General features: G+C 31.4%; 2 protein-coding genes across 3 annotated transcripts in view; one reads left to right on the forward strand and one right to left on the reverse strand.

Annotated features, from left to right (window-relative positions):
• COG5 (component of oligomeric golgi complex 5) overlaps window positions 1–12,823 on the reverse strand; it is a 343,779-nt gene that overhangs the window by 249,332 nt on the left and 81,624 nt on the right. The gene's annotated exons all lie outside the window — the stretch shown is intronic.
• GPR22 (G protein-coupled receptor 22) lies at window positions 3,977–7,300 on the forward strand. 2 transcript variants are annotated; one of them, XM_006859270.1, is made up of 2 exons: window positions 3,977–4,047; window positions 5,684–7,010. In XM_006859270.1, the coding sequence occupies exon 2, from the start codon at window positions 5,709–5,711 to the stop codon at window positions 7,008–7,010; it is 1,302 nt and encodes a 433-aa protein (XP_006859332.1). In that variant the 5' UTR covers window positions 3,977–4,047; window positions 5,684–5,708. The 2 variants fall into 2 exon arrangements, with proteins under 2 accessions (XP_006859332.1, XP_006859331.1); XM_006859269.1 differs by lacking the exon at window positions 3,977–4,047 and having other exon boundaries at window positions 5,460–7,300.

A 12,823-nucleotide genomic window follows, 5' to 3' on the forward strand; every position in this document is an offset into this window, starting at 1 on the left:
TTACTGTGTTAATAACTTCCTTCTCTCCACCTCAAATTTCCCAATACAACCATCAACTCATGCTAATATTTTTCCTCTGGTGTTAGTTTCATGTTTAAAATAACATTGTGTGTGTGTGTATGTGTACCAGCTATCTTTCAATGTGTCTGGCATTCTAACAAGACCCCTTTTCTCAGCTTCCAAAATGCATGAATAATAGCACAACATTTTCATTTTTAGCATTACCAAAGCTAAAGCTATGCAAAAAATTTTAGAAATTCACAGTAAAAATTTTCATTGCATTACTCTCAACTTCAATTCAAAATCATATATTAATCAGCCATGACTGGGATGTTGAAGATGGTAAAAGTACATGCAGGTTTTCAAAACTACAAAATATTTTCAACTGCAAATTAACCTCAGTATCCAACATTTAAAAACAATGAATATTATTAATCTTCCTAAATCATTAACAAATGATAAATATTATAAGCCAATCAACTAAAACATGTCTTTTATTTTGTCAATGAATATAAAGTCCAACTAGTTTATATACTTTAAAATACAATTCTTCTCAATATTGAGAATAGAAATTTATTTATAGATAAAGCTAACAGAAATGCATTTTAAATTAATTTCTTATATTCATTTCTTATACTATTATTTTTATTCTTTTTGCTGTGGGTTAATACGTCAGACTGCAAAGCTTTCTGAACTGCAAGGTCGGCAGTTCAAGCTCATCAGCTGCTCCTCGGAAACCCTATATAGGCTCGCTATGGGTCGGGACCGACTCTATGCACTTCACAACAACAACAACCATATATCTATATTGAAATGATCTAGCTTTACTCTGATTTATGAAAACATGTAACTAATTTATTTTCTACTTTGTCACATGTATTTATCAACTATGTTACTATATAGCTACTTATAATATTGAGAGAATAGAAATCCACTAGGAAGAGCATTCAGGCCAAAAACAGAGAGAGTTGAACTAACACACTATGCCAAATGATCAGTAAATACCTATCACACAGAAGGTTACCAAAGGTGAAGACTGAGTAGTAACCTCCAAAAGTAAATTGAGGTTAAATTGATTAAATTTTTGTACAATGACACTATGCTATTAGCAATGAAATTAAACAATTTATAGTATAATTACCAGCTTAAACCAATTAGATTAATATTTTGAATGAATGAATGCTGAAGTCATAATAGTGAAGTCACCTTGAGATATTCACGATAATGTGGAATACACAGAAAATATGACTTTAAAACAAAAAACAGTGGAAATTCAATGTGGTTCTCAATAACTACAGTAGTTTTCTGTTTGTAGAACAAAGAATCTCAACCCAAAACATACACATGACTAAAATATTCTCAAGAGCAAATACTCAAGGCTTTAAAAAGAGTGTCTACTTTTCACTATGTAATTCTTTCCTACCCCCCACTTCTCTGCATTTTTAAATGTTTAGCATAAGAGAACAACAAACCAGAATAGAATACACATTGTTCAAAGACTAATTTTACTAATTCTACTTATGAACAACATACAACCCCTTATAAATTTAGCCTTTTTTGAAAAGCCTCCTTATATAAAACGGTGGGGAGGGGGGGTGGTAAAAACCCCTGCTATACATATAAAGCACAATTTAAGCCCAACACAACTGACCAATCAAAATTAGTGAATGCACTGCATCTCTCTGCAGTGGAGAGAAGCGACAAGGTAGGCTGTCATTCTGCAAAAGCTGCCCAGAAAGGCTTTCCTCTGAAAAGCAGTGCCTTGCCTCTTTAGAAAGACAGAATCTAAATGTTGTCTCTGGAGACTTGAAGCCTTCAGTATGTGAAATGACTTTCATTATGTCTTTTCAGATGCTTATTGATTCCACAGTAGGAAGAGTGAGATTGCAGCAGCCTCTAAGCAGCACTATTTGTTCTATACATTAGCAGTACTGCTGAAACAATAGCACAGTACAGACACATATTTTCCTTAAGGTCATTTTCTGAAGAGATGTTTATGACCCTTTCTCCCCAATCCTCTACTAACAAGTGAACAAAATGAATCAATCAAAACGGGAAACGCTTCAGCTACATCAAGAATTTGTCAAATCTTTAGCAGAGGTAAGATGTGTTCCTTATTATAGTATAAACGGCTTTTGAATAAGCATAGTGGGGTAAAATTACTTTGAGAGATGTCAACCTAAATTGTATAAGTTACTTTGGTTAATTCTACTTATTGCTAAATGTGTATTTTGTAGATCTATTAAGACATGATATATTTAAAATGCCATTTTCTAGGATGCATTGCTAATACAAAGAGTAGTCTTTGTTAATTCACTATAAAGACATCAGCTTTTAAATCATTTCAAACATATTAAGTATTTTTAATGTTTCTCAAGTGTTAAAATATACTGATATTTCTTGGAAGAACTAGATTTACTATTTAGATTCTTATTTATTACTAAATTTTCAGGTAAGTTTATTATTGGGCATGTTCACTGAAAATGATTCAATTTGTAGTTATATTTTTGTATTGCCTTTTACATTACCACCACATGAAATATTCCTCAATGGAAATTTATAGTATCTTATTATGGAATCTATTCTAATCAGCTAAAATTCAAACCATGTGTTAATAATTAAGCAAGCTACAATATTCTTACAGCAGGAAATGCTGTTAAATTTATTACAGAGACAAGAGGGAATGACAGCATGTTTAGTGTATGCTAATTGCTCATAATCTCTGAAAGTAGAGATTACCTTCTAAAATGAGAGCAGAAATTAGTATCAAAAATTAAAGCTTTTCCTCATGGTTATATTTATAATGTGAACTCTATTGTCTGATAAGATTTTAAACAAAATTTTTGTTGGGAAAAGAGCATATATTCTTTAAAGTAATATTTCATTTTATGCCTAAGGTTCTGGCTCTAGTTATACAGCTTGCATGTTTTGATAACAAACACCATGTAGTTGTTTTGTTTTTAAATTAAAGTAACTTTCAATTAATTGGGAATTATTAGGTAGCCTATTTCTTAACCTTTTTTGTTTTCTTTTTCACAAGGGCCTACAGCCGCTAATTCAGTATTTACAACTGACATTATGAAGAATGCAACTGACCGAACATCTCCCTAGCTGTCTGAGCCACGAACTGCAGGATATTTTTGTAACATATGATTTTAAGACATTAAGGAGTTAAAACCAGGGAATACATCTACATTACTGCTGGAATATAACAAATCAATGGTATCCTAAGAAGATGCTAAACAAAATAGCTGCAAAAAAGAAAAACAATATAACTATAAAAGCCTGAAAACAAAATGGTGAGAATTTTTAAAGGGGGAACTTACACTTTAACATACCAGAATTATGGAAGTGACTGATTCTTGAAGAAACATGAATTTCCAAAAGGAGAATGTATATACTTTACCAGCAAGCTAAATGAAGCTTTAACAAGAGTTTTCTGCACTATTCAGAAATTCATATCAATAGATATGACTAATGGATTTTTCTATCTGAGTTTTATGACCAATTATGTATCCTCTTCTAATGAAAACAAACCAAATTAATAGCTGGTGGTTTTTATCAAGAGAATATGGACTGGATTTATACTATAAAGCAAGTTATGGGATCAAAAAATCATTTCACAATAATGAAAACTGCTATTTACAGTTATCACTTACAAAAGGATGTCTAAATACATTTTAGAAGATAGAAACCTTATGTTTCCTTTTTGGTTTTCACATATCCTGGAATATAAAGAGACACTATCATATATTCCTTCAAAGGGAAGCATAATTCCTGTCATTTGAGGAAGTTTTCTCTTGGTCGTGACTTCTTAATGCAAAAACAAAGTATTTAGAAATGCATCAGTCAACTAAATGTCACAATTCATGCAGTTGAAGTACTGGAGAGAAAAATGAAAGAATTCCTACAAGACATGAAATGAAACACAGTTTCTTGATTGTTGTCAGGTGAAAATTCATGTCAAAATGTGTCAATGGCATCATGTATCGCTTTGTGAGATACTACCATAGCAAGCCAAAAGGCCGATAAGGTAACAGCAAACAGGTAGGTCACAAGATGCATGCACTCCACCACACTATTTGACATTTACAGCAGAAAAGAGCTTTTCTCTAGGGGAAATGCATTTCTCTTAGTTATCAGCTAACTTGACATTTCTGCTTTATTTAATTATCAATCTAACTGATATGAAGAAGACCTGAGGTTTGCTCTGTCAGTTCATAAAATTTGGCACACTTAAATGTTCCCATTTTCTAGGTTTTCAATTTTAGCAAAGACCATCACTTACTTGAATAACTATGTTTCTAGTAATGCTTTACTACTATGCTAAAAAGAAATTAATAACAATTAATATTGTTTCTGAAATATTAATCCTGAAAATAACATGCAATTCTATCCTAAAATTTGCCAAAGTTTATGATCAAGTAAAAAGTTAACAAAAATTTGAAAACAGTTAACTTTTACAATTTATATTTAAGTCTGAATTTATTATCAAAATGCTGTACTTGAAATGTGAAATATAGTTGGTTGCATGGCTTCATATTTTAAACTGAACATATTAATTGCTGACATTTTAACCAAGAATCAGGCATTATTTTTACAAATTATGCTAGACCCCTACATATTAAAATACAGATTTGCATCAGTGATCTAAAGACTTTGTTAATTTTCCTAGAAAATTATGTAATGGATGATTTATACAAAGGTTTCATAAGTAATGTGTAGCTTAAGAGCTTCCTCAAAAAATGGGCTTCAGATACTCATTTTCCCTACAATTTCATTTGTTACTTTAAAAACTATTTAAAGAAATACAATCAATTGATAAATTCTTTTAACTCACTTCAAAAAGAGGATACTTCTCAGTATGATACCAAGTTTCAATTTTCTCGCTCCACAAAATACAAGAGGGTGTGGTCAAAAAATCATTCATAAGAGTGATTACTGCTTTTTTTCCAAACTTTGTGGCTTCTTTTTACTGTAACATAATTTTCCTTTTCATCCAATTTTATGTTTGCCAAGTATAAAACTGAATGAGCATTTTCACTGCCATGTATGAAATACTTAGCATTTGCCTATTTCTGTGGGAAGATATCCCCCAAACCCATTGCTGATTTCTGAATATGAATTTAAAAGAGTATTATATACAAAATATTTTAAAACCAACTGATGCTCTGTACCATTTATCAGTTTAAATGAACACTTGTCCTGCTCATTTGAAATCTCATAGGAATAATTACACCTACACTAATTATGCTAGAACATATTAAAATAGCATTTATTTTGCACCTACTGACAACATTTTTAAATGAAATTTTAAAACACTTGAGTTAAAATTGCTTTTGCATACTAGGTAGTTTTATTATGAAAAAATATACTTTACCTCAAATAAAAAGCTTAAAGACCATATATAAGGAAATGCTTTTTAGTATACCAAACAAGTTTATACAATAAAAGAATAATCCCCAGAGAGATATTGCTTCAAAATAAGACCCAATTTCCTTTTATATCAAAACAATACAATCTTGATGTGTCTTAACTTTACATTGTCTAGTAACAGGTACAAACGTAAAGATTAAACTTGTTGTTAGGTGCACAAGAAAAGATATTTTACAAAGGACACATGTTTTATACAAGTAATTGAAATTGCCAAATATCAAATAGTTTATTTTATTTCACTTTCTAGGAAAAACACCAACTGCTCCAAAAGAATGTGCTTTTCTCCCACTCTGGAAGTCACCATGCAGTCTGAATCTAACATGACAGTGCGAGATGACATAGAAGACATCAACACCAGTATGTACCAACTACTATCATATCCATTAAGCTTTCAAGTGTCTCTCACCGGATTTCTTATGTTAGAAATTGTGTTGGGACTTGGCAGCAACCTCACCGTATTGGTACTTTACTGCATGAAATCCAACCTAATCAACTCTGTCAGTAACATTATTACAATGAATCTTCATGTACTTGATGTACTAATTTGCGTGGGCTGTATTCCTCTAACTATAGTTATCCTTCTGCTTTCACTGGAGAGTAACACAGCTCTCATCTGCTGTTTCCATGAGGCTTGTGTCTCTTTTGCAAGTGTCTCAACAGCAATCAACGTTTTTGCTATCACTCTGGACAGATATGACATCTCTGTGAAACCTGCAAACCGTATTCTGACAATGGGCAGAGCTGTAATGTTAATGATATCCATATGGATTTTTTCATTTTTCTCATTCCTGATTCCCTTTATTGAGGTGAACTTTTTCAGTCTTCAAAGTGGAAATATGTGGGAAAACAAGACGCTTTTGTGTGTCAGTACAAATGAATACTACACTGAACTGGGAATGTATTATCACCTGCTAGTACAGATCCCAATGTTTTTTTTCACTGTCGTAGTCATGTTAATCACGTACACTAAAATACTCCAAGCTCTCAATATTCGAATAGGCACAAGATTTTCAACAGGGCAGAAGAAGAAAGCAAGAAAGAAAAAGACAATTTCTCTAACCACGCAACATGAGACTACAGACATGTCACAAAGCAGTGGTGGGAGGAATGTAGTCTTTGGTGTAAGAACTTCAGTTTCTGTAATAATTGCCCTCAGGCGGGCTGTGAAACGACACCGTGAACGACGGGAAAGGCAAAAAAGAGTCTTCAGAATGTCTTTACTGATCATTTCTACATTTCTTCTCTGCTGGACACCAATTTCTGTTTTAAATACTACCATTTTATGTTTAGGCCCAAGTGACCTTTTGGTAAAATTAAGATTGTGTTTCCTAGTTATGGCTTATGGAACAACTATATTTCATCCTCTATTGTATGCATTCACTAGACAAAAATTTCAAAAGGTCTTGAAAAGTAAAATGAAAAAGCGAGTTGTTTCTATAGTGGAAGCTGATCCCATGCCTAATAATGCTGTAATACATAACTCATGGATAGATCCTAAAAGGAACAAAAAAATGACTTTTGAAGATAGTGAAATCAGAGAGAAATGTTTAGTACCTCAGGTTGTCACAGACTAGAGCAAAGTCTAAGTTTCACCAAAATCACATTCAGAAGAAATGAGTTTTAAATAAAAATTGTAAAAAATACAATTACTGCCAAATATAAGAAAAAAAATTTTTCAGTATTGGTTATGTTGTAAATTTTCAATGTAAATGTCAATTAGATTAGGTCATATATATTGAATTTCTTCATTACTTAATGTATTTGTTGCATGGCAGTTCATTGTGTATATTTTGTCAATATTATGTCCATCAAAAGATATTAATGTAAGTCATATTTTCTAAAAAATAAATACATAGCCTTAAAATGGTGTACAACTTTAAAATATAACTGACAGGTATCCTTGATTTTTTTTTTTTTTAAATATAAAGTATAGTGTTTCTAAGATACTAACTATAGACACATTTATATGATTATAACTGAAATTACATTTTAATATAAAAACCAGAACCATAGACTCAAAACAATTAAAACAATCCAGGAATTTCTCTACCACTACAGTATGTTTTCTGATATGGCCTACTTGCTATGATATTTGACACATTAAAAAAAATTAACTATGTATGAGACATGTATTTTTTTAATGTAGAAAATTATAGACTCTATCAGAAATCTAAAAGAAACAGATCATAAAAACCCTGTTAATATACACCAAAAATAGGGAAGATTTAAAATTCAGGAAAAAGGAAGTTTGACTTTCTAACATAAATGCCACTATGTTTATAATATACAAATAAACCAACAATAAAGAAAAGGAGGAAAACAAAAGTAAATAAGCCTCTTTCTTAATTCCTTACCTTGCTTTTGTCTCAGCTAAATGTTCTATGTTAATATAGTACAGTGGTAAAAACTGAACAGATTTCCTAACTTTATCCAACTTAACTTTTTCATAAAATAGAAGATAACTCTACCTAACAGTAAAAAACCAATAAACAAAAATGAAGGAACCCTAACAAAGCCAACTGTTTCTAATTTTAAGTATATAGCAACTTTAGAATAATACAACATAAACAATATTCCTATGCTATCATAATTCCACAGTGTTTCAGAGCAGTCTATTTCTATTCTGAAAATCAATTAAGTCTTTACCATTTTCTATTTTGTACCACTTAATTTAACATTAAACATTTTCTCTTTAACCCTCAAGTCACATTAGAAAATAATGAAATTACTAATTTATCCAGAGACTCTCAGGCTTGGTAATCTCATATCAAACAAATATTTTCTAACTGTTACAATCTAATAACCTATCAATGAATCAAAAAATTGCAATAAGTTGCTAAAATTGGGCAAATACTACCTTAAAATTGTTAACCTGACTACTTTGTAATTTTATTTTTTAATACTGCATTCATTAAGTTAAGTAGCAACTCAGCTTTAAATGAAAATAATTTGTCAAACAATTCAATAAAATATCAATATAACGTAAATGAGTGAGATTCATTTCATCTCATTTACTGAGTACCCTAAGTCCTTAGGGAAGTAAGTATGATGCAATAGCTTGAATCCACAGAGGTCATCGAGCAAATTAAGTAGTAATTTATTTCTGATAATGTAAATAATAATCTCAAATATGGTAAAGGCCCAGTTTTCTTCTGCCTTACTTTCTACTGTTCTATAAAAATGTTTCCATTTAACAAAAAGTGGCATAAGCAAGAAAAACTTAATTTTTGAAACTCTGAAGAGGAATTAAGATTTCATAAATAAAGATACTAAGAAATATTTTATTTGATAAATATATTTGGCACAGAGTATCTTCTAATAGACTCATAAAAAAATTTTAAAAGGCAGTTTTACACTTAGATCCCAAAAATAAAATTCAAGACATATATGGCTTAGTTTTATATAAGCTTTTTAGAGTTAATATTAATACAATGTCTTTACTGATGTCTTAAATATTTTAAATTTTTATGTCTATAAGCATGGAAAATAACTCAGTTTAAAACCATAGACTAATATATTTACCTAACTGCTTTCATGCCCTATAAATAAAGAAACCAAACAAAGTAAGAAATAAATTGCTATTATTATTAAGTGCTATTGATTCATAATCTGTACAAGATTTCCAAGGAGCAGATGGTGGGTTTGAACTGCTGACCTTGCAGTTAGCAGTCCAATACTTATCCTACAGAAGCATACACGGACCCCAAGAAAAAAATAGCAATTATTATAATGTTGCTGTCTTAGTCACTAAATGTCTACAGTTGACACTGGAGATGAAAATTAACAAATATTTCATTCACCTATAATGATCTTTCACGGGGCACTAATGGCACAATGGTTAAAGCTCTCAACTGCTAACCAAAGTGCCAGTAGTTTGAACCCACCAGAGACTCCTCAGCAGAAAGATATGGCAGTCTGGTTCTATTAAGATCTGGTCTTGAAAACCCTATGAGGAAATTCTACACTATCATCTAGGGTTGATAACTGAATTGACTCAACTGGCGGTGGGTAATGATGTTTGAGGTACATAAAAATTCATTTATTGGTCTATTACAAGAAAAATCACAGTTACCAGACAACTTTTACTAGCTTTATAATGTATTAAATAGTTCATAATTTGTAATCCAAATAGTATTTGTGATAAAAAAAAAAATCTCCTTTTTTAAAACAAATCACAAATATGTTTACAATTACTGATCTGTTTAAAACAGAAATGAAAAGCTTAGACAACTTTTACTTTTTTATTAAATGTTATTTCTATGAAAAATGGAGTTACTTTTATTTCCTCATGATGACCTTTATGAAAATATGTCAAATTGTTACTTTATTTCAAAGAATTTTACCAAAAATCAAGCTCATTTTTCCTGTTAAAATGAAAATTGAAAATGCAAAAGCCATAGAGGCAGCAATAAATTGCTTGACATGGGACCCTTCCCAAAACACAGTATTTTCTACCCATATACTATGAATTACACAGAGATATTGATTTCTATATAGCTAATTGGGTTGGTTCTTCAAAATAACAATTAATAACTGTTAACATTTTTCAAAGATGGGCCCAACAAGGTGCAGAAATTTTTGCTTACTTTTTTATTTTGTCTGCTAATTTAAGGGGATTAATTAATCTACCAATCATTATCAATGGACATTCAAATCTATTATGAAAATTAAATTATTTTAAATTATGCTTTTTAATAAACTGTCATTTAAAATATTTCTGTATTTCTTGCCATTGGTAAGTCCGTTTTTAAGTATGTGGTTGGTCTATTTTTCATCCCCTAAGTAAAACTCTAACAAAATCTTAGCTCTTTGGACATTTAACTAACATATTTGAAGGTAAAAACCTAAAATTTATAAGAAAATAGTACCTTATAAGAGTCTTATTCCACAAAGTACTTTCCAAAGTTAATATACTTTCACTTTTCTTGTACTTCAGGATTACACAATTAAGTAAGCTTTGCAATTGAATTAATGTTCAAATTCAGGCCATGTAGAAGATATTAAACGAGCTCTGGTAGTGTAGTGGTTACGAGTTGGGCTGCCAACTGCAAGGTCAGCAGTTCAAAACTACCAGCAGTTCCGTGGGAGAAAGCTGAGGCTTTCTGCTCCTGTAAAGATTTACAGCCTTGGAAACCCTGTACAGAATCGCTGTAAGTTGGAACCAACTCCACGGTACGTAACAACAACAGAAGATATTAAGGCAGATCTGAATAACATAAAATATATTCATTACTCTCAAAAGTTTAAAATCCAGACTAAAGGAATTTTAATAATATGGCAATGTCTAAAGGAGAAAGCAAAATGTGGTGAATTGAAAGTAAAATTATTAAGATATTTAAGAAGAAAGGTACGATGTCAGATTCAAAAGTGGCATAAACAAAGTACTGTTGAAAAAAAGTTACCACAGTATATTCTGGGAACAGTATATCATTGTCTTTAGACTGAAAGTAATAAGAAGCAAGTAAGAGATCTGGAAAGTTAAACTGGTACCATAAAGTTGGAGGCCTTAAACACCAGACTGAGAAATCTGAGCTAGAAAGAAGGTAGCATGATTAGATAAGAAGCTTAGAAAAATTAGAGATTTCAAAAAGTTCATGGAAAAATGGAATGAAAAGATAATGAAATGTTCTCATGGACTTTTGAAGCCCCTTGTAAAACAGCAAAAATGTAAAAAGAATTGGGTAAGACACAGAAGATATGTCGTGAAAGGCATGGCAAAATTTGATGGCTGTAGCTTGTCAAAGACTGCACTGCAACAGTCAAGGTGAAGGCAGAATCAGTAGGCTTGCCATACAACCAGAAGACCACTAGCATAAGACTAAAGAATCAAAATGATGACTGTAAGAAGGACCATCGACACGAGACTATCCTCAATGACCTAAGAGCTACTTAAGCATGTGGATAGTAAGAACAAAGACAAAAAATAATTTTTGGCAAAACAGAAAATTAAGCAGAAAAACAACATCATTCAAAAATGTTCTTATTAGGAACTACTGATATTTAAAACAAACATTTCAAACTGTCACTTTAAATTATCTACTTATATTTAGCATGATGGTTTATTCAGTTTTTCCATTAAACAAATAATTTAAGGAGACTCACAACAAACCTAAATCAATGTTGTCAAGTTAATTCAACTCAGCAATTCTATAGGACAAAGTAGAACTGTCCCACAGGGTTTCCAAGGGTGTAAATCTTTCCAGAGCAGACTGCCACATCTTTATCCTGCTGAGTGGAGTTCTAAGCACATAACTACTGTGCCACCGTGAGTGCTAAAGTATAAGACAACTAATAATAAATGTTAAGGAAAAACAGCTCAGGTCATACTATAAAAGAGGGAAATAAGACAATAAAGCAAAGATCTAATGGCAGGAAAAACGGCCTAAGCTACTCAGAGATGCTGAGCTCTTAGAGGAATACAAACAGAACATAGAATTATAGCTTAGAGCTTACAGACGAAAATAAAGAGCTATTTTTGCTAAAAATGCACTCAAAACAATTAAAAGAAATTTAAAATCTTAAAGAAAGAAACTCTAGGTGATCAACTTGACAGATTCAAAATATAAAAGCACATATTATATATTAGAACAATTCATAGATGTTTGGCAGAGTGGTGTTCAGATACAGAAAACGGACTCTATTATATGAGAGCTACATCGTTTAAAGAACGTTCATTTATGCAATAGAAAAAGAACAGACTAATATTAATATGTAAATAAAATAATACCTCTTTTCCTACTCATGATAAAATAATATGTAGAAATAAACCTTAGTAGCTCTACTATTCTATTCACACATTTTGAAACAGACCTCGGTAAGCTACGACCATGCCTTTCAAGAATGACAGTTTTATACTTCTACCAGAAAAAGGTAAAAAGTGCTGCCATTTCTGTGACTGCCACCAATATCAACTCACTATCACTATCAAACCCTGAAGTATCAAGTAAGATAAAGGAGAGCTAAGTCTGCCTGAGACTGGGGTAATTTTCCTCACTCTGCCTCCATGGATGTGATATGTCATATATTTCTGGGAGGTTATTAAGCAAGGCAGGCTGTCAGGAAACATCCACTAACTTTTGAAAATGAAAAGAAAAGTAGCAGAGAGGACAATAAGGTTATGGGAAATCACTTTTTCTTGCAGACAGATGAGGACATACTATACAAATAGCACATGTATAATTAAGTTTCAAAATTTATATAAATACTTTTTTAAATGTCACTGTTAAGAATGAGATATCTGGTCAAATTATACCTAGACTCTAGAAGTGAGAAATAAACTTCCAAAGAGTTTGTGGAAAATTCTATTATCTTTTAATTCCATTTTTCCATGAACTTTTTGAAGTCCCCCTCGTGTGTTAGTCAGTAATATTAAACACAATACCATAAG

The sequence above is a fragment of the Chrysochloris asiatica genome, unplaced genomic scaffold (genome assembly GCF_000296735.1).
Source record: "Chrysochloris asiatica unplaced genomic scaffold, ChrAsi1.0 scaffold00032, whole genome shotgun sequence".
Classification (NCBI taxonomy): Eukaryota; Metazoa; Chordata; class Mammalia; order Afrosoricida; family Chrysochloridae; genus Chrysochloris; species Chrysochloris asiatica.